Here is a 23,282-nt window from a genome sequence, read left to right as displayed (position 1 = left end):
TCGCGATATTTTTATTCCAGGGGCGAAATTCCGGGGCTGACGGGAAGAAGGGTTGACCGCCCCCGTTTGTTTCCGTGCGACGCCATCTTCAGAAGGGCAAGAAGAAGGGATAGCTGTGATTGGCCGACGAGGTCTAGCAACAAGCTGGTTGGAGGGTGAGGAGTGACGTAGCTCCGGAAAAGAGATGGGGCGTGTGCGCGTGCAGAAAAAGAGCCTCTGGCTAGGGTGCTGCTGAGGACGTTTTTGTAAGTAGTTTGGGGATGATGCCCGTTGCATTGCAGGGAGATGACCTGAGCCCTCAGAAGCCAGTGCCGTTGGACTCAAAGAGGTTTATTCTTGAGGAATTGTGCATTGCAGTTGGGTGGTGTAATTGTGCACAAACTTTCTAAATAGCAGTGCTCCAATCCTATGCTTTCTTGGACGTAAGCCCAGCTAAAAACTGTGAAATTCCCTCTTGAATCAGTATATTTTGGTTGTAGTCGATGAGCAATGAAAGTCAAGTGGTTCTACTTTGTTATTGTTAATATAATTATTTATGCTTCACTTTTCCTGTAGTGTACATGATTTTTCTCCCTGTTTTATATTTGCAACAACAATCCTGTGAGGAAGATCGGGCTCAGAGATTCTGACTGGCCCAAGATCACCCACTGGTTTGAGTTGTCTTGTTAGCTGTACTGCAAATTACAAGTAGCCTTAATCTCGGGAATGTGTTAAAATCGATACATGAGTGTCCATGCTTGTGATGTTCCTCCTGGCAAATGGAAGGCAATAGTAGAAATTTGGGATTCAGCAGTATTGTGGGAATTACAGTGGTGTTATTTTGTATGCTAAAAAGCAAGAAAAATCGGAAATCTAATTTTATTGACTGATTTGATTTCTATACCACCCATCTGTCCAGAGACCATTCTGGACAGTTTACACCAAAAAAATTGACCATAATAACAGTAATGCATGAAAGCAACAAACCAAAAATTAAAGTAAAAACAAAATGAACAGTCCAGTTAAAACACGGAATGGGGGCAAAATTCCAGAATTTGGAGGGAAAGCAGGTATAATTGTTGATCTTGGACACCTATTTATAGTGGAGCATTACACAGCTGATGGCTTAGGCTGCAATTCTATACTTAGGTTTGTCCAAATTCAGTGTTCCTTACTTCTGCGCAAATATAAACAGAATTGTGTTGTTTACATGGCTTTGTAACAAACACTTTAGAAGACTGTCCTTTTAAGGAGTTTGGTTCCCAAAGGCCATGGAGGAGCTGGCTGGTCAGGTAGAGTGAACATTTGGGTTTCAGAAATGGCAACAAGTGGCTATTTCGTATGTGTATCATTACAGGATTTTCTGTCTCTTGTGCCAAAATAATTTGGTTGGCTTTACATTTTAAGCAAAATGTCTTGGCCTCATCTAGGCCATGATAGTTTTTTTTTCTTTATACATAAGAAGCCTAAGCAACAAAGAGAAATGGGCACAGTTAGATCGATAGAGGGATGGAATTGTTGAGATCTTTTGCCTTAAACAAATAACCTTTGTTTAAGGCAGTATAAGAAAGGCTGTTTATTGCACTAGTACAGAAAACATACCCATAGTTACCGACAAGTCTGTAAATATGGATTCCAAAATGATAAGTTACACCTAGGCTTTTATAGACAAAAATAAACAAAGACCACTCACAAAAGTATAAAGAAATGATTATTTCAAGTAAGCATAGCTCAGGGTATAATTTAGAGTGATACATTTCTTAACCATTTAGCTATTATCTTAGATTGTGATGAGCTTTGTCTTTTCTGTTGGGCCAGGAATAGGAATGTGTTTGGCCGGAAACGGAAAGTAACAATGGTGCTAATGATTTTATTTCTTTATAGCAAAGCAAAACTGCTTATAGCAAAGAAAATACAGAGTCCGTGCTTAGGATGGCATAATTTTGCTTTTCCATGATTTGGCTTTGAGATTTTCAGTAAAACGTTGACTTTACATTAATACACTATCTATATTCATTGGTTTAACAGGGAGCATGCAAATGAGTTTAAATAAGGAGGAAGCCCTCGTGGTGTTTAACACAGTGGTGGACCTGAATAAGGAAGTAGAAAATGATTTATCTGGCTTCCAGAGAGATAGTCATATAAGTCTGCGGCAATAAAAATAGCCAAGTGTCTACTCATTTCACAGGTTCCAGCTATTGTTCCTGCAAAATGGGTGTTCACAGACTGCAATACTTCCTTTATTCTGTTATCTCAAGTTTTTTGGGAAGAAGAAACATAAATAATTTAAAGTAGGCATGCAATCCTACACTGCTGGCAGAAAATTGCAGTGTTCTGGAGTGGTTGGTGGAACGGTCAAAAACCTGCAAAAGGAGTATTTCATTTGAACTTTAAGAAGTAAAAAATAATGATTGTAGAAGAACAGCATAATGTTACAGTGGGCATTGAAGAAATCAAAATTATTGAATATGGTCTATACTTTGGTTTATTCTTTAACCAAAATGGAAACTATCTCAAAGTATTTTGAGACTTACAAAGGCAGCTATGAATAATAATAATGGCATTATGTCTAGTCAATTCTGACTTATGGCAATCCTTTCTAGGGTTTTCTTCTGGGAGAGACTGCGCAGCTTGCTCATGACTATACAAGCTGACTGTTCTCCTCGAGGAGACAGTGAGGAATTGAACTCCCAACCTCTGATTTTGCAACAGATATCTAAACCACTGGTATTTGAGACTTAGACATGTAGCCATGAAGGAACTAGAAAAATGGTCCTCAAGCTAAAGATTGTGTTGCTGGAGTTTAAGGTTAAGATAATTGATACAACAGTATTCTTGTTTGACACATGCAGATGTGAAAGTTGGACTAAAGAAATTTATGTAGTGTTTGAGGATGGTTTTACAGATACCACAGGCCATGGAGAAGACAAATAAAGTGTAGATAAAATCAAGCCTGAACTTTCCTTGGAAGTTAAAATAACTACACTGAGACAGTTGTGTTTTGGGTATATCTTAAGAACACAAGAGTCACTGAAGAAGACAATAGGGATAGGAAAACTTGAAGGCAACAGGAAAAGAGGAAGAGTGATATGAGATGGTATGACTCCATAAAGGTAGCCATGGGCTTTAGCTTGTAAGACTTGAGTAGGACTCACAGTATAGTAAGAAACCTTACTCTGTGTCCCTGGAGAACAGAGCTAAAGTCTATGAAACCTTAATGCCAAGTGCACACTGTTAGGCTTTACATTCCAAAGAAGCTGTTTGTTGTATTTATTATTAATTTATTTAAAATGTTTTTGAACCTTTCTTGTGTTTAGACAGTTACTGCTGCAGCAGAGGAGCACAATTACCCCACCCTCTATTCCTGCATATGGTGCTCTGTTTCCTTAGAAGCTGACTTAAGAACAAGTCAGCAGTAAGTAGTTCTGCAAATATATACACCCTGAGTTTAATCACTAAGCCAGTGTGTTCATTAACAAACTTGTAACCTGTCTTGGATTGTACTCTGATCTCTTTGTAGCTCAGCTCTCTGCTTTACTCGTTGAAATAAAACATGGCCAAAGTTGAGAAGTTTGCTTTTCACGTTCCTACTTTGGAAGAACTTGTTGGAGGTAAGTAACTATGATTCTCAATGTTACAATAAATGTTGTGAAGGGAAAATTGGGTGGAGACAGAAGGATGGAATCAGTAGAACAAAATTTGGCATTGTGCTTCCCTTATTCCTTTATTGATTCAAAATCAAGTGAATGTTCGCGTTTGCTAAGCAAATGGTGAATTACTTTTTAAAAAAACAGACTGTACAGTGGCTTGCTTTTATTAACATATCCTATGAAAAAACAGATTCCCAGTGTGGTGTTATAGATAAGACTAGGACTCTGGAGAACAGGGTTCGAATTCCCACTTGAGCACAGAAACTCACTGCAGGAGTTCAACTGATAAAACCACTCTTAAATGTCCAATGTACAGTACCTTGAAAGCCCTGTTAGGGTTGTTATAAATCATTTCCAACTTGACAGCAGAGAACATGAAACAGTGCCATCTGGAATCTTTCTTTGTTGTCCATTTTAGAGATTTCCTAGAGCTTTACCAGTTAGAAGAGCTAGAATGAGTAAGCTAAAAGGCTTAGGTCTAGATGGGAAGGGTCAAAGGATATCTTACAGGCTGACTGGCATTAATGCTAAGAAAATTTGAAGGCAGGAAGAATACTGAATATGAGATGGATTGACTCTAAAAGAAGCCGCGGTCTTGAGTTTACAATAGCTGAGCAGGGCTGTTAACGAGAGAATGTTATGGAGGTCATTCATTGATCGGTGCACTGTAGGTCGGGGACAACCTGAAGGCACGTAACAACAAGAAACTTTCATTTGAAGAAGAAATTCCTTAAATGTTGAAAAGGTCTGATGGTCACTTCACAGATCTCCACATCCTAGGCTTTGTTTGCATATGTGATTGCTCAGTCAAGAAGAACACTAACAGATATAAGGATTTAATACTGGGCTTCCTCCAGCAAATACATTCACCCTCTTTACTCTTAAAAAAGGAAAGAAACACTGTAGCAACATAATTACTCTTGACCAAACAGCTTAATTCTGTTTTCATGATATTGCAAGCTTCGAGATCATCTAAGACAGTGGTCCCCAACCTTGGGCCTCCAGATGTTCTTGAACTACAACTCACAGAAGTCTTCACTGCCATCTCTGCTGGTCAGGATTTCTGGGAGTTGAAATCCAAGAACATCTGGAGGCCCAATGTTGGGGACCACTGATCTAACACATTGCATTCACTTTTTAAATGCATTCACATTTTGTATTCACTTTCAGAAATTCAGTCAAACCCTGTCTTTTCACATAAGCTGTTTTGGATACTCTCCTCACATGGTTGCCTATTGTGTTGTAATTATTTTTAATCAATTAATTCACTTTCCTTTTCTAGTTCTGGAAAATGGATTGAAGGAAAACTTTGCAGATGTCCAAGTTTCTGTGGTGGACTGCCCTGATCTGACTCAAGAACCTTTCAAGTTTCCTGCTAAAGGTAATAAGGAAGATGTGCAGCCAAATGTTATATAGGTGGGTTGCTCCCATACAGTATGCTACCCAGCCGTACCGTTTCCCAGGACATGCGGTTTCCTAGTTTTCCTCCTCTCCGAGAGTTGGCTAGCATTCAGGGGCCACTGAGCGTGTTCAGTCCTTACTGAGCTTCTGCATCAACCGTCTTAGGCTCCCTGATTATTCAAATCATGAAGTTTTTTCCCCAAGCTTATTAACATCTATCTTGTAGGTGATTATTCCTTTATCAGCTATTCCCTAATTGCATGCCCAACACCTCTGGAAATGCAAAATGACTAGCAAACCCGCAAGGAAGTCAAGTCAATCTTTTCCATGTTGGAACTGTCAAGTGAGGCTGTTGCAATATCTATATCATGCTTAGGGCATTCTCTCTTGCCAACATTTGGACATGTGCTTGAACCCCAAGTTTATAGACCATCTTTGCTTTGGAGGACTTGGATTTTTACTTATAACTTTTTAATGATGCAGCAAAGGCATTTCAAAACCTTGGACTTGGTTCCCCTTTTCGTTGTTCTAAGCTGGTACTCATCACCGTATCTTATGGCAGTGAATTGTATGTGTCAGTACTCTTCTGTCTAGGACCTTCAGATGTGTTGGACTGCAACTCTCCCAACATAGCGAACAATCATGGATGTTGAAAGCTGTAGTGTTTGTGGACACTACAGTAAATGAAGACCCGTGTGGAAACCTGGCAGATCCGAAGATTCAACCTTAAGTGTCTTGACTTCTTCCTTGTTTTCTCCAGAATGAGGAACAACATACGGCATTGCACTAAATCAGCTAATACATGCATATGTGATATTTATTTTTAATCAGTGCAGACACAGTTGGGAATGTAATTCAGTTTGTTTTCTTCCCTTTTGTCCTCTGTGGATTCAGAAACAATGTCCTTCGAACAGGAATAGGAGTCATTCTCCTATTACAGGTTGTTGACCCAGAAGTAAAGATAATGGGAGGCCACAGCTAGAGTCAACAGTGAGCAGAGTATAAGGGAGGATAACATTCTCTATGGGTCTTCTGAAGGGTCAAGGTTTCTATGTCCCACCTGTTGATCAACCCACGGAAATGACATCTAATTCCCCACATATCTGGTGTATATTGTTGATAAGCACTTCTTGTATTTCATATGGATGTGAAAGAATTGATAGATTTTAAACTATTCTTGAAAGACCACTTAGCTACTCAGAAGATGAATCATTGTGGGGAAATCTTTGAAAAGACTCTTTCACGCTACTGTGCAAGTTTTCATGTACTATGCAACTGTGCAGTATGAAACTGTGTTTTGAGGGGTGCACTTTCTCTATTTTTGAACTGCCATTCCCAGAATTTTCAAAGAATTGGGATTTGCAGCCCCAAACACAAAGCTGCACATCTGTAAGTTTTGGCTCCTGCAAAGAAGGGCTTTTGAGTCAATTACTGCATCATCAGCTTCTCTTTGCTTCCTGTTGTTGGTTTGATAAAAAAAAAAACTCTCACAGTGCTTTCTGGGAGTTGTAGCTCTTTGAGATAGAGCCTAATGGGCAGCGAGACTACAAGTCCAGAAGCACCATGGCAGGTTTTTTTTTAACAAATCAGCCACAGGAAGCAAGCCAAAAATTAACGAAGACTCAGAAACTGTCTTAAATGCTTGGATTCATTAGAGCACCTTCGAAAACGTGTGCAAACTTAAGTTGGCTTTGTTCTGAGTCTTCGTAATTTTTGGTGAATTTTTCCCCCTCCCATTGGAAAGCATTGAACTGCAGGTTTGACAGCTGTCAAAATCGGGTTCAATGCATTTCAATGCGGGGAAAAATTCACCAAAAATTAACGAAGAGTCAGAACAAAGCCAAATTAAGTTTGCACATGTTTTAGAAGGTGCACTAACAATCCCAAACATTTAAAACCGTTTTTGAACCTTTTAAGACACTTTAAAAATAGCGAAAACGGAACATCGCTAAGCGAAACAGGGGACCTAAAACTGTCATCGCTAAACGAGGCAAGGTCCCGAACATCGCTATGCGAATTTTCCCCATAGGGAACATCGCTAAACGCATCGCAAAATCACTCCAAAAACCTCATCGCTAAGCGAATACATCGTTAAATGAGGCAATCGCTAAGCGAGGCACCACTGTAAGTCCATGGCAAATACAAAGAGATTCCACAGCAAACAGTGATGTCCTAGAGATTATCAAGTTTAAACGTTACAGTACTTGAACTATTTAAAGAAAAAAAGACCAAAAGACAACTTCCTGTTTACAGCCAATGCTGTAAAATGGGTCTATTCTCTTAAAAACTGTTCCTTCCAATGTTTTGTTTTTCTTACAGGTATTTGTGGCAAGCCTAGAATTGCAGATGTGGGGGGTGTTCCGTACCTTGTGCCCCTCGTACAAAAAGATAAGGTGAACGCTTGAAATCTTTGGTTAACGCATCTGTGCTGCGGTTCTCCTGCATTCTTTAAACTTTTCGAAGGTGTTCTTCTGCAGCCTTCAAAATGCTATGCATTCTTTCATTCGCCAGCTTTTGTCTGTTTTCTTCAAGTTGTTTGCTGCTGTTATTTTAAAAGGAGGATTGCATGTGCATTTGGGTTCACACACAAGCAGGGTCTGCGGCTACTTCAGACCTGATCTCTGGTTTCCTTCTTTTTCTTGTCGTTTCTTTGCTTGTTGGTGTCTTATTTTTGCAAATAGGCCCTTCTTGACATTTCAGTTTCTGTCCCCTTGAATAATGGGGCTGCTCTAAGGATCTCAGTCGTAGGTATGACCCTTGTGCATATTATGCACACCCGCACAAGCACTGCACCACCCTTTGCACATGCGCCCACGCAAGAGAGTGCTCCTTCGCACATGTGCATGAGCGCAGGGGGGTGCCCACCCTTCCCCAGCCAGTCTGCGGGGCTAAAAAGGTTGGGGGCGGCTGATCTAGGTCATAATTTCCCAACCTTGGGTCCCCACATGTTCTTGGGACTACAACTCCCAGAAATCCTGGCCTGCACACCAAGTGGTGAAGGCTTATGGGAATTGCAGCCCAAGAACACCTGAGGACCCAAGGTTGGCAATCTGTGGTCTAGGCCAATGCCATCAACTTTGACCAGCAGCATCTCTGCAGAGATTCAGGCAGGACTCTTTCCTAGCCTTACCAAGCGATGCTGAGGCTTGACCCTGGAAATGTCTGCCTGCAAAGCATTCATTGGGCTGTTGAGCTGTAGCCCTTCACCTGAAGGTCCTCTGAACAGACCAAATAGATGCATCCAGCGCTTGGAAAAGTTAGTTAGTACTATAACTCCCAGACTGCTGCAGCCACCATGCGCTGGGGAGTTCCGGGAATGGAAAGAAACTAACTTTTTCAAATTCTAGTTCTACCTGACGTGGTGCTCACACGTAAGGAGGTAGCCCACCCTGTTCCCTCTGTGTTGCTAAAAAGCCTTCCCTGAGAGTACTTCAGCCCTCAGGGGGAGGCTTAGGATATAGGGTAGGAAGCTACACTGAGAAGAGGGGTTATAAATGATAAACATGGAGTTTGCCCACCATGTCTTGCAGCTCCACCTCAGAGGCTTTCCCTGAATGTCTTCCAACCACCCCCACCCCCAGAAGTAGCCTTCAGGACTGCCTGGGGACTGAGGTGGGGGGGGGAAAGGAGCAGGGGACTCAGCTTGCGCAAGCACCCTCTTGGATATGTATACATGTATGCCAGAGACTGGGAAGTTGACTCTCTTGGATCACAACTTCTAGAATTCTCCCCACCCCCCACCCCAGCATGGCCATCCTGGCAGAGGGGATTACGGGAATGACATTCAAGAAAGTAGCTTTTCCTGGTGGGTTTGCTGCATAACTTGTGCATGGGTTGATTTTGGGCCTCAGTCCCTGTGAAGGACAATCCCTAACAAGGCATTAGGATTGTAGGGTTCCTGCGATCAGCTGAACGTGTGTGTGTGCCAAGATAAAGCCTGCCACTGCAATCCCATCCCCCACTGTACCCAAGTATGTGATAGTATCATTTGAAAAAAGGTATGTTAGGCCTCCATGGGGTGGATGGGTCTCCCATCTCAGTATTGGCCAGACCTAGATCTACTTGGTTTCTGTAAAGTGGCTGGATTGCTTTCTCCCGGGGACGTCCTAGGCATGGAATGAAGATGCGCCAAGGACAAAAGATGGGAATGATAAATCAATGAATGTGTCTTTCTTTAGGTTTATGACCTGAACACAGTAGCAAAAGAAATACAGCTGCCTGGTGCATTTTTCCTTGGCGCTGGAGCGGTTTCATCCAGAATTGTTGGAGGCAACGCTGAGGTAAATAAATTTGAGCGCTTCTGCTGGGGTCACTGAGCGCAAAAAGGCAGGGGCGCAAGTACTGTGCGCTATTTTTGGAGTTGCCTGACACATGCTCGGCCAGGTCCACACCCCTCAAGGAGAGCCTGTAAAAGAACACCGGCAGAATTGCACGTATGTGCACAATAAAATCCAACAAGGATTCTGGCCAGGAAGACGCTCTTTTACTCAGAGTAGTAGCCTGCCTTTCTACAGACTAGCAATAAAGAAGCATCTATAGTCAACGAAATAAAAATGTGCAGGACAAGTAAGAAAACATCAAAGAGCCAATGAAGCTGTGTAAAGCATAATAAATTTGCAGGAACAGAATCTCACTGGATGCAGACAAAAGTTTGTCTCAATGAGCAAATGTTTGTTTTCAGGTAAGCATGTGTACACTTGTGTTCCAAATCTTCCTGTAAGGAAAGTAGGTCTCTGTGATCCCATGAAAAGATCCTACGAGAGTTCTAGAAAAAGAGGTGCAGAAGGCAGAAAGTGCAATGGTTCATTCACAGGAGAAATAACAGCAATACTGTGTCCCCCCCCACCCCCAATAAGACAGAGTCTTACATTAATGTTTGCTCCCAAAAACGCATTAGGGCTTATTTTCAGGGGATGTTTTATTTTTTTCATGTCGAACCATCTACATTTATTCAAATACAGTCATGTCATTATCTTCTGGTTGCTGCACAAGGGTGGAGGGTGGGGATTCACTTAACTGGGGCTTATTTGTGGGGTAGAGCATCCTGAAAAATCATAGTAGGGCTTATTTTCAGGTTAGGTCTTATGTTCAGGAAAACAGGGCAATAATACCTTGCAGGCCGTTCTTTCCTGTGCTATGGCCCAAGGCAAGGCACACTGCCACCAAAACTACAGTACTGTCCTATGTTCACTTCCCTCCCTGAGCTTCAAGAAGGGAATTAAAAGCTCTGCTTGTTCAAGGCTATAAACAGGATGCTTTGTCATGTTTCTGCACCACAGAAAGATAAGGCACGTGCCCAGAAATTTCTGTGGCAAATGTGATCATGATGAATATAACTGCACCAGTCTGTCACTTTAATCAATCATAGCTAGCGTAGGCAATATTGCACGTTGTTGAGAATTGAGGTCCAACAACCTCTGAAAGGCCAAAGAGCCTCTAATCTTAGATAAATGCTACTATTTTATTATTAGGTATGTGGTAAACCTTTATTGGCATAAAACAGTGTGAACAGGTAAATAAAGCACAAAGGGAAAAGAATCACAGGGTGAATAGACATAGTCAACGTTAAATGAGGGAATACAAAATGATGAAAAGTAATACATAATACCCAGGGAATGGGGTAAAGTTCTACGTTATGCGGCAACAGTGAGTTTCATAATTACAGCTAGATAATTAGCCACCGCCCCGTTGAGGGAACAGCGGTCACTTAAAAAAATAGGGAGAAGGTCAGGGGAAAAAAGTCCGAGAAGGGAATCAACCAATGATCTAAAAAAGAGTTTCCGAAGGGAATAATGTGCTGGACATCTGAATAGAATATGATCTGATAAATGCTACTGTGTCTCAATAGTATTTGGGTATCCCTGAATTCTTCTGGCTTGCTTTCTCTGCCTTTGGGATGAGGCCATAATCTGAAGTGTGCTGCTGCTCTCCCTTATCCCCTTTTAATTTGTTCACCGACTGTGAAGATGGATAAATAGAACTGATCAATTCATGTGCATTTTCCACTCCACCACACCCATCCCTACCCTTCTAGCTTATTCCTGTTGCTCTAGCTAAAAATGAGGGAAAAGCTGCTGTCAACGAGAGTTACGTTGCCAAGATTAATCCGGAGGATGGAGGGTGCTTGCTGGAGAAATACAAGTCCAAAGATAAGGACTGCGAATTTGGACTTTTGGCCAACCTGTATGCCAGTGAAGGCCTTCCTGGAAAGGTGGGTAGTTTCATTGGCTTGAATAAATAAGCTCCCAAACTTACTAGCCTTCTTAAAAATGGCTAGTCTTGTAGAGGGGAGCAGCGCGGGCGAAGGAAACGAAGGAAGCTTCTTTCTACTATCATTCTGCTTGGTTTCGGAGCTATGGAATGCTACATTTTTGGATGATACTTTCCAAAGATGCCCAACCAGTTAAAGAATAAGGGTCCTAATATCAGGTCTTTAAAATGATACAAAAGAGTTTCTGTTTTTTTTTAAAAGGTGATTGAAGTGAGAGCGAATAGGAGAACTGGCGAGCAGAACTTCATATCCTGCATCAGGAAAACCTTAGAAAAATATTATGGTGACAAACCGGTTGGGATGGGTGGTACATTTGTTATCCAGAAGGGAAAAGCAAAAATACATGTTATGGTAAGTTAGTCTTTGATAAAAATTGTTTTCTTTCGGATGCCCCATTCACTGAAATGTTGGGGGTGGGGGTGGGGATCTAGGTGAAGGCAGCAGGAAAAGTGGTTGCCCAAATAGTAGATGGATTGACTCGTTAAAGGAAACCACAGCCCATGAGTTTGCAGGACCTGAGCAGAATTGTTAGTGATAGAACCTCTTGGAGGTTCATGCAGGTGCCATTAAGTCAGAAGCAACTTGGTGACACATAACAAACCAAGGTAAAGATGGCCAGTGTGTTGTAGTGGCTGGACTGGAACATACGAGAAGCACATTCTAAGTCCCCACTCAAAAAAGTGTACATGGCTTTTCTTCCTCCATACTTCATCTTCACAACAACCCTGTGAAGTAGGTCAGGCTGATGAGGGTTTCTTGTCAAAAGGCCACCCAGTGAGCATCATGGCTGAGTGAGGACTTAAACCCCAGTCTCCCAAGTCCCATCCAGCATTCTAGCCATGAAACCACATCAGACAGGGAATCCCACAAATATCCCTCCCTAGACCTGACAATAAACCAACACAATTGTAAAGGATTAAAGGACTTAATTTTGTTCACTCTTCTTTTTTATACTCCGAATATTCAGCCTGAGACAGTTTTGCCTCCTGGGAGGGCTTGCCCTGCAAGACTGGCATTTAGTCGCTGGGTGATTTGGGTCTCAGTAAATTCTGGGTGCAGGATCTGGTGACTTCTGTCCCCCTACTTAGAATCATGGAATAATGAAGGTGGAAGGGCCCTAAAAGGCCAAGTCCAACTCCCTGCTCATTGCAGGAATTCAAATCAAAGCATATCTACGAAGTGGTTGTCTATATTTCTCTTGAATGCCTCCAATGTTGGAGAACGCAAGATAATTGATTCCATTGCTGTACTGCTCTAACAGGTAGAAAGTTTTTCCTGATATTCAACCAAATTTTTCTTCCCATCTCCTCTGTATGATGTCACTAAAGACCTATAGCATTCTAATTAGCTAGTTTTGGGGGGATGGAAACAGTCTTTTTCCATGTTGGGTGTGTGCGTGCGTGTGTGTGTGTGTAAAAGACAATGAACTGTGGAAATAATGGGAGCTGTGTCATTTGCAAGCCTGGTGCGACAGACTCTTTGCTAAGAATCGAGGGTGACTGCGGTGATGCTAACTTAACATTCTTTCTATTGCTTCTACATCATCTTTACTCAAATGCAGTAACATTCCTATTACAGCCTTCTGAATTTTCAGCCTGTCCCTTGAATACAGAGGAGGATGTGAACCACTGGCTGAAGTTTTTTGAAATGAAGGCTCCGCTGGTTTGCCAGCCTGTGCTAGTTTCTCAAGATCCGGTAAGTGCATTTATTAGCATGGGGCATGGATCCTGTTGATATTTGTCATGTGAAACCCTTAAATATTAGTTTGGCTCATTAGCCCCTAGGTGCATGCATGTGTGTTTGTCCGTGTGTATGTATGCACACACAGAGAAGAGGCACCTTTTGATTTTAAATACCCTTGTTAGCATTTTGATTGCATAACTAGCTTTGAGGTCAGGTGTATGTACCTCATTTATACATCTCATCCTCTGGAGACCTAAAACACTGTACAGTATAATGTCATGTTTTCTAGTAAGAGGCATCATAACAAATTGTCATATGCCGAGAATCCATTTATGATGCCCATTATTAGAAAAACGACATCATGTAAAGTTCAAAGGCATCAGGAAAAGAGGGAGATGAAATACGAGATGGATTGACTCTCTAAGCAGGCTTGTCCAACCCGCGGCCCAAGGGCCGCATCCGGCCCAGGTCACCTCGTAATGCGGCCCAGTGCAATTTTTTTATTTTTAAAGAAATTCCAAAGTTTCAAGTTACATTGCTGGCGCTTGCAGCCGGAATGTAGCCGGGCCATGTCACAACAGTAGAGGGGGAGAGAGGGAAGGAAGGAGTGGGAGGGGAGGGGACAGGGGGGCTGCGTGACTGCATTGCTCCGTCCCCGTCAATAGGTGGACCCCCTCCTGGCCCCATAAAGCCGCCGGAGTCAAAGCTGGCAGCCTCTGCTGTCTGAGATCGCAGCTGCCGGTAAGCACACTTGGAGCAGAGCTGCAGAGGATGGCTAGGGCTGCCCCCCCATGTGGCCCAAACCAAATGTATGTGCGGCCCAAACCAAATTTTCATCTTCTAATGTGGCCCAGGGAAGGTGAAAGGTTGGACACCCCTGCTCTAAAGTAAACTACAGGCTTGAGTTTACAAGCAGGGCTGTTCAGGACAGGATATATTGGAGATTGCTCCTTCATAGGGTTGCCATCAGTCAGAGGCGGCTTGACAGCAGGTAACAACAACGATGGCATGTGTGAAGAGCCTCTAACTGCAAAAATAAAACATGTCAAAAACAGTGCTTAAGATCTGGAAATACAGTACTTCTGTGCACTACTACTGTCATGTACAATATGAGTTTACATTATCAGCCTTCCGTTCCTCTTGCTGGCATGCTCAAGTTCACATGTTTGCTACTTCATTTGCAGCCACTTTCACATTTGACTCTCTGCTTGCAGACTTAAAACATTACATCTCAGCAAAAGGAACACCACATGGCATTTCTGCATATTGATTTTTCATACTTCAGAATTTGGACCTGGGTGTATTATTTCTTCATTTATTCTCAAGGGCTTTGATCTGCGTGTGGAGCATACCCATTGTTTCAGCCACCATGGCGAAGGAGGACATTATCACACAGACACAACTCCCGAAACTGTCGAGTACCTGGGGTATTTCGTGCCTGCTGAGTATCTCTTCCGAATCGATCGACCGAAGGAGACGCACATGGTTGGCCGTGATTAATTTGGCATGGGATCAAGTCTGAGCAGGAAGCCAGTTGTGACTGAGGAATAAGAAGCCAACTGAATAAGGGCCATTTGCTTTTATCCCAAGGCATGTTATAAATATGTCTAATCATCGCAGAAAAATAGCACTTATTTTGCTTATTTACTTTTAAAAGGGCACCATTTATTGATAACTTCAAATGAAGCCACATCTAAATCTTATGCCAAAGACCACTAGGAGTCAAACTGTTACTTAAATATTTGAGATTTGGGGGATCTCTCCCCTTTTTCCTTTCATTCATTGGCAACTAGCGGTAGGCTGAAATGCTATAAACACTTACCTGAAACTAAGTCCTATTGAAATCAGTGTAGCTTAATTCTGAATATACATACCTGGTGTTCGGGCATCTCTCTGACGGATGCCACTGTGATGCAACACCTTCCACCCCACGAAAACATCTCACTCTCACTCTGAGTTTAAAACTTAAATTTGGGAGTTTTCATCTAATGCCTGTTTTAATTCTGTTCGGTCATTTGTTTCTTTTTCAAGTTATAATCTGTTGTTCACTTTCCACCACACTAGTCAATGAAAAGCCTTGGATTTCTAAAGTGAGACTCCATTTGGGATTAGTACACTAAAATTCTGTTTATGTGCCTCCAGGTTGGTTATTCTGCGAGCATCATAAGGAAATATGGTAAATTTGATCCAACGTGGCTTTTCTGAGTCAAAGCCATGTTTGCCTTAAAACGGTTAGAGGCTGAAACAAAAGCTAATGACCACCTGCTTTCTAATGTGTCAAAATGGGATTCAGGTGGAATGTTATTTTGGGTGTATGCTGTCCATGTGCCATATATTCAATATACATTTTCCTTTTGAGAGGTATTTATTAAAAAGTTTAGAATGTCTGTGGCTCCATGTCCAAGATAATTCAGAATATATAGAGTTATTCATGCCAGTATTTCTTCCAAGATCAATAGGATACCCTGTGTGGTGTAGTGGATAGAGTGATGGACTAGGACTCTGGAGAATAGCGTTCGAATACCCACCTGGCCATGGAAACTCATTGGGGGAATGGAAGTGGTAAAACCACTCCTTAAATATCTCACTCATCCTGAAAACCCTATTACGATTGCTATAAGCCTCTTCCAACTTGATGGCACATAACGAATCATGAAAGGCACTATGTTTTTAAAACACTTTCTTAATTGGAAGGGGGGCAGAAATCAAGAGATAGCAATAAATAGGAAAACGGAGATCAACGAAACTCAGAAATCATATTGGCTATACAAGGCATAATTAAGTGGTAAATCGCCCAGACAGTATTTTCAGCATTATGAGACAGTTTATAAGCAGCCCACTTTGCTTTGATATAGCATCACACTTCAACTGCAAATGAAAAATCTGGAAAAGGTCATAGGAGGAAAAAGGAAATTGGCTACAACATCTTATAATAATTAACACGGAAAGTTTGGGGTTAATGATGGGAAGCCCTTTTAGCCAACTGAGAGGGAGAAAAATTACAAAGTATTACTTTACACTTGTGACATTTGTTGAAGAGTCAACCTTTTGACTTAATTTTTGATAATACAAATAAAATTTGCTAAGTTGTGTTTGGTGTGCTTTGTAGTCATTCTTGCAGGGGGGGAAATCAGTATGCTTCCCACTCAAGTATGGAAACATGAAATCATGAACATATTCAGTGGAAGAGACATCATGGTATGTACCAATGAAATATTTGGCGCTCCGGATACAGTATTTTGAATTTCAGCTCCCAGACGTCTCAGCCACTGTGGCCAATGACAAGCCATTATAATAGTGATCGTCCAAAACATCTGGAGAGGTAACATTTCCCAGGTCCTAACAGTGATCACTGTTCTTTTGAGTGCAGGTCCTGACATAGCCAAAAAGGCATCATCCACACACAAGCAAGAAAATGCCAGCGGGTTTGAGGTTTACATTTCTTGAACATTTTCCACACCTTGAATACTCAAGGGAGAGACACAAAAGCAACAAGAGGAAGAATTGAGCATGCTCATTGGCCGCAGAAAGCTGATGGGAGCAGGGCATACAAATTGTGTGGGAATGATTAGAACCCTGAACAGGAAGTATTCCACACCACAACATGTTGTAGGCTCTACTTCCATATAAAATTTAACCTGAGTTGGTGGATATCTGGAACGTTTTTGCTCGCAATAAATGTTCAGTGTGAGATTTGCACTCCCTTCAACACAATAGTTAATTTACCCAGTTTGGCTTTTTATTACAGTAATTTCTTTTATCCAATCCACTACTTAAGAGTTATCTCTAGCCTTGCCAACTGTAAAAACTGGCTGATTGCTCTCTCTTTTTAACACTAATAAAAGATGATGAACTCAAGAGAAACATCTCTTGAGATTGTTGTGGGTGGTTGCATATTCTAAAATTAAAGACCTAATTTTTTTTCCAGGTTCCAGCAAATCTGAGTTAGCCCACATGAAATCTTAACACTATGCATCCCTTCACAATCCACAATTCACTGTCTACAAAGCCTTCCTTCATCATTACATCTCAAATCACCACAAAACTACAAGGACTTAAGTTCAGGCCTTCCCCACCCCCCTTTTTTCCCTTACTTTTGCAAAACTTTGTATGTTAAAGAGACCTGTGATCGTGACTGCTTGAACACATTTTGATGCCTTCTTGGTTGGCCTAATAAAGATTTCACCCCAAAATGAATTTTGGAATTTATTTGATGAGCCATACAATATCTCTGCTCTTATCTGGAATAAATGTGCATGTATGAATGTTTTGTCCAACCACACAATCTCTCTGGAAAGAGAATTTCTAAACTGTGAAGTCCTGTTCTTTACACCCTTTAACCTAATCGGTCTCATTTGTGGACCAGAAAATAGGACCTTGAATACCATATCTTGATACTGGTTAGATTCAATAAAGATTTAGACTGTCCTTGATATAACATGGCCCTAAACAATGTTGAGCTTTAAGCAATACTGTACATATAGACAATATAGACCTGTGTTTAAATCGGTTCTTGCCAATTTTAATATCAATTAAATTTGGTTGCTGATCTACTTTTTTATATAAAATTAAACCTTATTAAAGACATGTGATACTAAGCATAGGATTAAACCAATAACCCTCATGAAATTGGCTTCTTGCAATGACAGCAATTTTATGATGGAAAAGATTTCAGCCCCAACAGAAAGCTAAGCTATTACTCGGTTAGGACTGGAGCAACCTTCTCATATAACAGCTACAGAGTAAAATTTTATTTGTAAATTACACTTACATCCCACCAAGAACACCCAAGGGCATCTACAACTGTGCTCCTCTGTGTATTGTCCTCCATACAACCCTGTGAGGTAGAGCAGACTTGAGCACGTTGGACCAAAACCTTTTAGTGAAGTTTAACAGGACTCAGTGTCCTCATCCCAACCTTGTAATCATCACTCCCCTGAATTGACTCTCATAAAATGAGTTCCTCCTGAAATCAGCTAAAGGTCCTTTGTGGATTCTGAGGACCTGAAATTTGCAAACTCCAGGGTATCTCGTCCCTTCCCACAGCAAACCTGTAAGCGAACAAGGAAAAGCAGCACATTCCATTCTAGTGGAATAGAAACAATGGCTTTCAAACTGGGCTCCTCAGATGTTGATGGACTGCAATTCCCAGAAGCCTTCACCACTGGCTGTGCTGGCCAGGGTTTCTGGGAGTGGCAGTCCAAAAACATCTGGGGACCCTAGTTTCACTGGAAATGCAAATCCATGGGGGGACTTTTGGGACGACAACTCCCAGAATCCCCACATGCCTTCCTCCTTGGAGAATTATGGGAGTTGTCCTCCAGGAGGACAAGCCTCCAATCCTCCGATAGGGGCGTCGAATCATAGGGTAATGAACTAGATTCACCAAAGGGGGCTGCGACCTCAGTACGAAGCCACACCCATCCGCCTCCACTCATGTCCCCGCCCCTTCGAATCCCGAGCTCATGTCCCCGCCCCTTCGAATCCCGAGCTCATGTCCCCGCCCCTTCGAATCCCGAGCTCTTCCGGAAAGGCCCGAAGCTACCCTCGTCCCTCCGGCGGCCGTCCTCGTTTCCTCTCCCCCGCAGAGCTCGCGCGGCTGGTCGCGTCTTTGTCCTTTTTTCCCCTCGCGCGGCCCCGTCGTTTGAGGCGTGCCCCCGCGCGCGGGACGTTGTGTTCGCCAGGCGGCCCTCCCTCCCTCCCTCCCTCCTTCCCTGAGGCAGAGGCGCCGCCGGAGCGGCCGGGACGGAAGCGAAGATGTCGGGGGTCCAGGCGGTGCGGATCAGTATCGAGTCCGCCTGCGAGAAGCACGTGCAGGAGGTGGGCCTGGACGGCAGCGAGACTTACCTGCAGCCCCTCTCCATGTCCCAGAACCTGGCCCGCCTGGCACAGCGCATCGACTTCAGCCAGGGCAGCTCCGGGTCCGAGGAGGACGAGCCCAGCGCCGCTAACACCGACTGGACCCGAGGAGGAGGAGGAGGAGGAGACGAGGAGGAAGAGGAAGGTGAGGCTAGCGGGGAAGGGAGCCCGGCCCCTTAGTATCTCCCCCCCCCCGCAGGGAGTGAGTGGTACAGCCCTGCGCGGGGGTTTACTGTGGTCTGTACCACTAGTGTCCAAATTGGGGGGGGGGAACGGAAACAGAGGCACTATTGAGGCTGGGGGGAGAAATGGGACCTTTGAGGGTTTCAGGTCTCAGGCATGGGTGGTGGGAGGTTGGAAGTATTCTCCATGAAGCCCACCACCCCCTTCATGGGGGGAGAAGACTCCCCAAGCCCACCAGAGTCTTCTCCCCCCATGAAGGGGGTGGTGGGCTTGGGGAGTCTTCTCCGCATGAAGGGGGTGGTGGGCTTGGGGGGTCTTCCCCCCATGAAGGGGTGGTGGGCTTGGGGAGTCTTCCCCCCCATGAAGGGGGTGGTGGGCTTGAGGAGTCTTCTCCCCATGAAGGGGTGGTGGGCTTGGGGAGTCTTCCCCCCATGAAGGGGGTGGTGGGCTTGGGGAGTCTTCCCCCCCCATGAAGGGGGTGGTGGGCTTGGGGAGTCTTCCCCCCCATGAAGGGGGTGGTGGGCTTGGGGAGTCTTCCCCCCATGAAGGGGGTGGTGGGCTTGGGGAGTCTTCCCCCCCATGAAGGGGGTGGTGGGCTTGGGGAGTCTTTCCCCCCCCATGAAGGGGGTGGTGGGCTTGGGGAGTCTTTCCCCCCCATGAAGGGGATGGTGGGCTTGAGGAGTCTTCCCCCTCATGAAGGGGGTGGTGGGCTTGGGCAGTCTTCCCCCCCATGAAGGGGGTGGTGGGCTTGGGCAGTCTTCCCCCCCCATGAAGGGGGTGGTGGGCTTGGGGAGTCTTTCCCCCCATGAAGGGGGTGGTGGGCTTGGGCAGTCTTCCCCCCCATGAAGGGGGTGGTGGGCTTGGGCAGTCTTCCCCCCCCATGAAGGGGGTGGTGGGCTTGGGGAGTCTTTCCCCCCCATGAAGGGGGTGGTGGGCTTGGGCAGTCTTCCCCCCCCATGAAGGGGGTGGTGGGCTTGGGGAGTCTTTCCCCCCCCATGAAGGGGGTGGTGGGCTTGGGGAGTCTTCCCCCCCATGAAGGGGGTGGTGGGCTTGGGGAATCTTTCCCCCCCATGAAGGGAGTGGTGGGCTTGGGGAGTCTTCTCCCCCCATGAAGGGGGTGGTGGGCTTGGAGAGTCTACCACATCAGGGAAACCAGGATTTCCTCATCCCTGAATTAAAAGTCCCAGGAAATTGCTTTGGATTGAATCAGATTTTAGGGTCTATCTAATCTGTACTGGCTGGCAGCAACTCAGCAAGTGCTGCTGCTGAAGTCCTTACTGACCCTCTCTGGGGTCAGTACTGACCCACACAGACTTTCTACTGTATGTGCAAGGGATGTCCCTTTTCACACACGTGTGTGCCTTTAAATCTTCCTGCCCTGCTACTTGGCAACTCGGCCACTGGGTCTTGCTGCCACAGTAGGAAGCATTTTGCCTCTTTGTGTGTGTTGCTGGGGGGCCCATGAGCAGAGATGTTTATTTCCACTAATTGTGTCAGAGAACATCCTGACAGCAGAAATTGGTTGATAGTAGGATGGATTGTCTGGAGAGGTGGCATATTCTCCGTAGTAAAGGTTTTATACAGAGGTTGGGTGGCCATCTCTCAGGGATACTTCAACTGTGGATTTCCTGCATCATCAAGGAGGTGCACATAATGACTCTTGGAATTCCTCCAGTTGCTTTGCCCTTCATGTCTTCCGTGTGGACTTCCCAGAGGTGTCAGGTTGGCTCCTGGTGGGAGAATATCCTGAATTATCTTTATCAGTTCTGCTGATGTTCTTGGTATCTGTTCATGATTGTTGGGACTCGCTGTTACTGCCCATGAACGGAGTTTTTATGCTGGAAGATACCTTTTTCCTGTAGCTATATGAATGGAAAGGAAATTCAGTAGTGATGAGCAAGCTGCCTTCAGGCAACGCTTCCTCATTTATGGCTCTCCAGATGTTGTTGGACTACAATTCCCATCACTCAACATTTGGCTGCATTATGTAGAACTGGTTGGAATTGCAGTCCAGATGTAACAAGAGACACTTAGAGAGTCTGCCCTGCCATTATCACTGTTTACTTTTTCAAGTGAGTTGTGAAGGAACACCTATCCAGAAAACAAAAAAGAGAAGGGGGCGGGACTCTGTGATGTCTATTATTCTGTCCATATTTGTGGCTGTTATAATTGGGAAAGAAGTATTTTTTTACAATAATTCCAGCAATAGTTTGCAAAGATTCCGATTTTAAAAATAGTCTAATTATAACATTTTATTTGTTTTTAATTTTTCCTATATTTCATATATGTCCATAATTTTAAATTATCCAGTGTTCTGATATGAATAAAGAAGAGGCCGTAGTTTATTCTTTTGATCTTTCTCTTTTATTTGTATTTGAAGGCCTGGTCAAGTTTCAGCCTTCTCTCTGGCCCTGGGATTCCGTGAGAAATAACCTAAGAAGCGCCTTGACTGAGATATGTGTGCTCTGTGATGTTCTCAATATTGTCAAAGATAAAAAATACATGACTCTGGATCCAGTGGGACAAGAGCCACTTACTCAAAAGCAGGTACCTCATGCTGGTTTTGTTTATTCTGCTCAAGCATCTTTTACCACTGTTGAAACAAATTAACCTTGCCTATTTGGTTAGATTACATTGTGAATGGAATGGAATGGAAATTGAATATGTTGTGGATGTGAAAGTTGGTAACATGGGTTAGGGTAATGTACAGGGATGAGTTTTAATCAAGCCGAAGCCTCGGCGTCATTTGTGTAGCACTGTAGAACACTGGATACCCAGTGTGATGTAGTGGGATAGAGTGACTGACTAGGACTCAGGATCTGGATTCAGTTCCGCACTTGACCATAGAGACTCACTGGCTGGTTAGAACTGGTAAAACTGCTCTTTAAATATCTCACTTGCCTTGAAAGCCCTGTTAAGGTTGCGAAAAGTTAGTTTTGACTTGACAGTACATAACAGCAGCAGCATAAAATGTCGAGGAAGCCTGTGTTTATGAAATGATGGGGAAAGTCATGCTCAGGTGCCCAGGCCCTTTGGACCCTCTCCCCCCCCCCCCGAATCGTCCCGGTCCACTCATTGGGCTTTGCATGGTGTGCATGGCTGTTGTCGGTAACATTGAGTCAGCCGGCGGAAGTAGCCCAGCCTGCAATTCCCTACCACCCTGCACTGCTGACCACTCAGCAGTTGAATGGGGGAAGGCTCATCATCCCACCTCCTCACCGGAGTCCTCAGCAGCACAGCGAGGCAGGGAAGCGCCAGCTGGGCTATTTCTGAGATTGGTGTGAAGCTACGAATGACGCCCATACAAGCCCAGTGAGTAGACCAGGATTGTTTTGGGGGGAGGAAAGGGACCTCAGTTGCGCCTGTGGTGATGTGCTTCATATTCATATCCCCAGGAACATGAATCCAAAGCAGCTATGACTACTGGTTACGATGGCTGGTGTATTCTGAAGTCAGAGTCCCTAAACCTGTCTTGAGAGTAGGCTGCGTGCTAGAGCGCGTGGTGTATTTTCCCTTCATACTTTATTGCACTGTTGGGAGCAGCTAAATAAATCCGTTGTGATTTGCTAAGCAAAGCCCTTCCCAAATTGGGGGCCCCAGATAGTTGTGCTTTGTTTTTTTAACTACAGTTTCCAGGTGAGCCAGTCATTGGCTGTGCTAGCCATGGCTTCTGGGAGTTGTAGGCTAACAATATTTAAGACATTAGAAAACCATTGGTTCACTGTGTTGTCCAAGTGGAATCTTGGCTTGTTGCTCCCTTTGCAATCCAAGAATATTAAGCATATGAATCCTGGGTTGTTACAAAAAAGCCAGCAAGGTGGGCTAAACAAACTACTTCTGGTTTGTTGTGGGTTTTCCGGGCTTTTTGTCCTAAAGGATCTAAGGTGTCCTACAGTATTAAAAGAAACAATGTCAAAAGCTCAATAATAAATTATTACAATTTTTTAAAAAATCATTAAACATATGCTTTTCATAACAAGAGAAATATTAAAGCACTGTTTGCTGGCTTCTAGAATCCTCAGGTTTTACAGTTGGTTTCGAAGAAAAAGTCATTAGCCGGAGCAGCCCAGATTCTTCTGAAAGGAGCGGAAAGGTTGTCTAAATCAGTCGCAGAAAGCCAGGAAAATAAACGACAAAGAGACTTCAACTCAGAATTGCTACGGCTGAGGCAGCACTGGAAATTGAGGAAAGTCGGAGATAAAATCCTCGGGGACTTGAGTTACAAGAGTGCAGGTAACTGCTGGCAAAGGGTTAGC

General features: G+C 43.8%; 2 protein-coding genes across 4 annotated transcripts in view; both read left to right on the top strand.

The window, feature by feature from the left end:
* Nucleotides 1-69: 69 nt before the first annotated feature.
* Nucleotides 70-16,076, top strand: BKGD (beta-keto-L-gulonate decarboxylase). 3 transcript variants are annotated; one of them, XM_020815326.3, is made up of 10 exons: nt 70-245; nt 3,297-3,394; nt 3,500-3,590; nt 4,912-5,010; nt 7,350-7,423; nt 9,209-9,310; nt 11,065-11,241; nt 11,503-11,652; nt 12,880-12,996; nt 14,311-16,076. In XM_020815326.3, exons 3-10 carry the CDS (start codon nt 3,533-3,535, stop codon nt 14,482-14,484), a joined length of 951 nt encoding a protein of 316 aa, XP_020670985.3. In that variant the 5' UTR covers nt 70-245; nt 3,297-3,394; nt 3,500-3,532; the 3' UTR covers nt 14,485-16,076. The 3 variants fall into 3 exon arrangements, with proteins under 3 accessions (XP_020670985.3, XP_020670987.3, XP_078246249.1); XM_078390123.1 differs by having other exon boundaries at nt 234-328; XM_020815328.3 differs by lacking the exon at nt 3,297-3,394 and having other exon boundaries at nt 132-245.
* Nucleotides 16,077-18,538: 2,462 nt separating this feature from the next.
* MED17 (mediator complex subunit 17) overlaps nt 18,539-23,282 on the top strand; it is a 16,358-nt gene continuing 11,614 nt past the window's right edge. Inside the window, exons 1-3 of the mRNA XM_072993592.2 lie at nt 18,539-18,988; nt 21,407-21,573; nt 23,040-23,259. Coding sequence (XP_072849693.1) covers nt 18,742-18,988; nt 21,407-21,573; nt 23,040-23,259 — 634 coding nt within the window. The 5' untranslated portion in view covers nt 18,539-18,741. The remainder of the gene's footprint in view (nt 18,989-21,406; nt 21,574-23,039; nt 23,260-23,282) is intronic.

The sequence above is a fragment of the Pogona vitticeps genome, chromosome 3 (genome assembly GCF_051106095.1).
Source record: "Pogona vitticeps strain Pit_001003342236 chromosome 3, PviZW2.1, whole genome shotgun sequence".
Lineage (NCBI taxonomy): Eukaryota > Metazoa > Chordata > Lepidosauria > Squamata > Agamidae > Pogona > Pogona vitticeps.
Note: the sequence above shows the minus strand (reverse complement) of the source record. Positions and strands in the feature narration are given on the sequence as shown.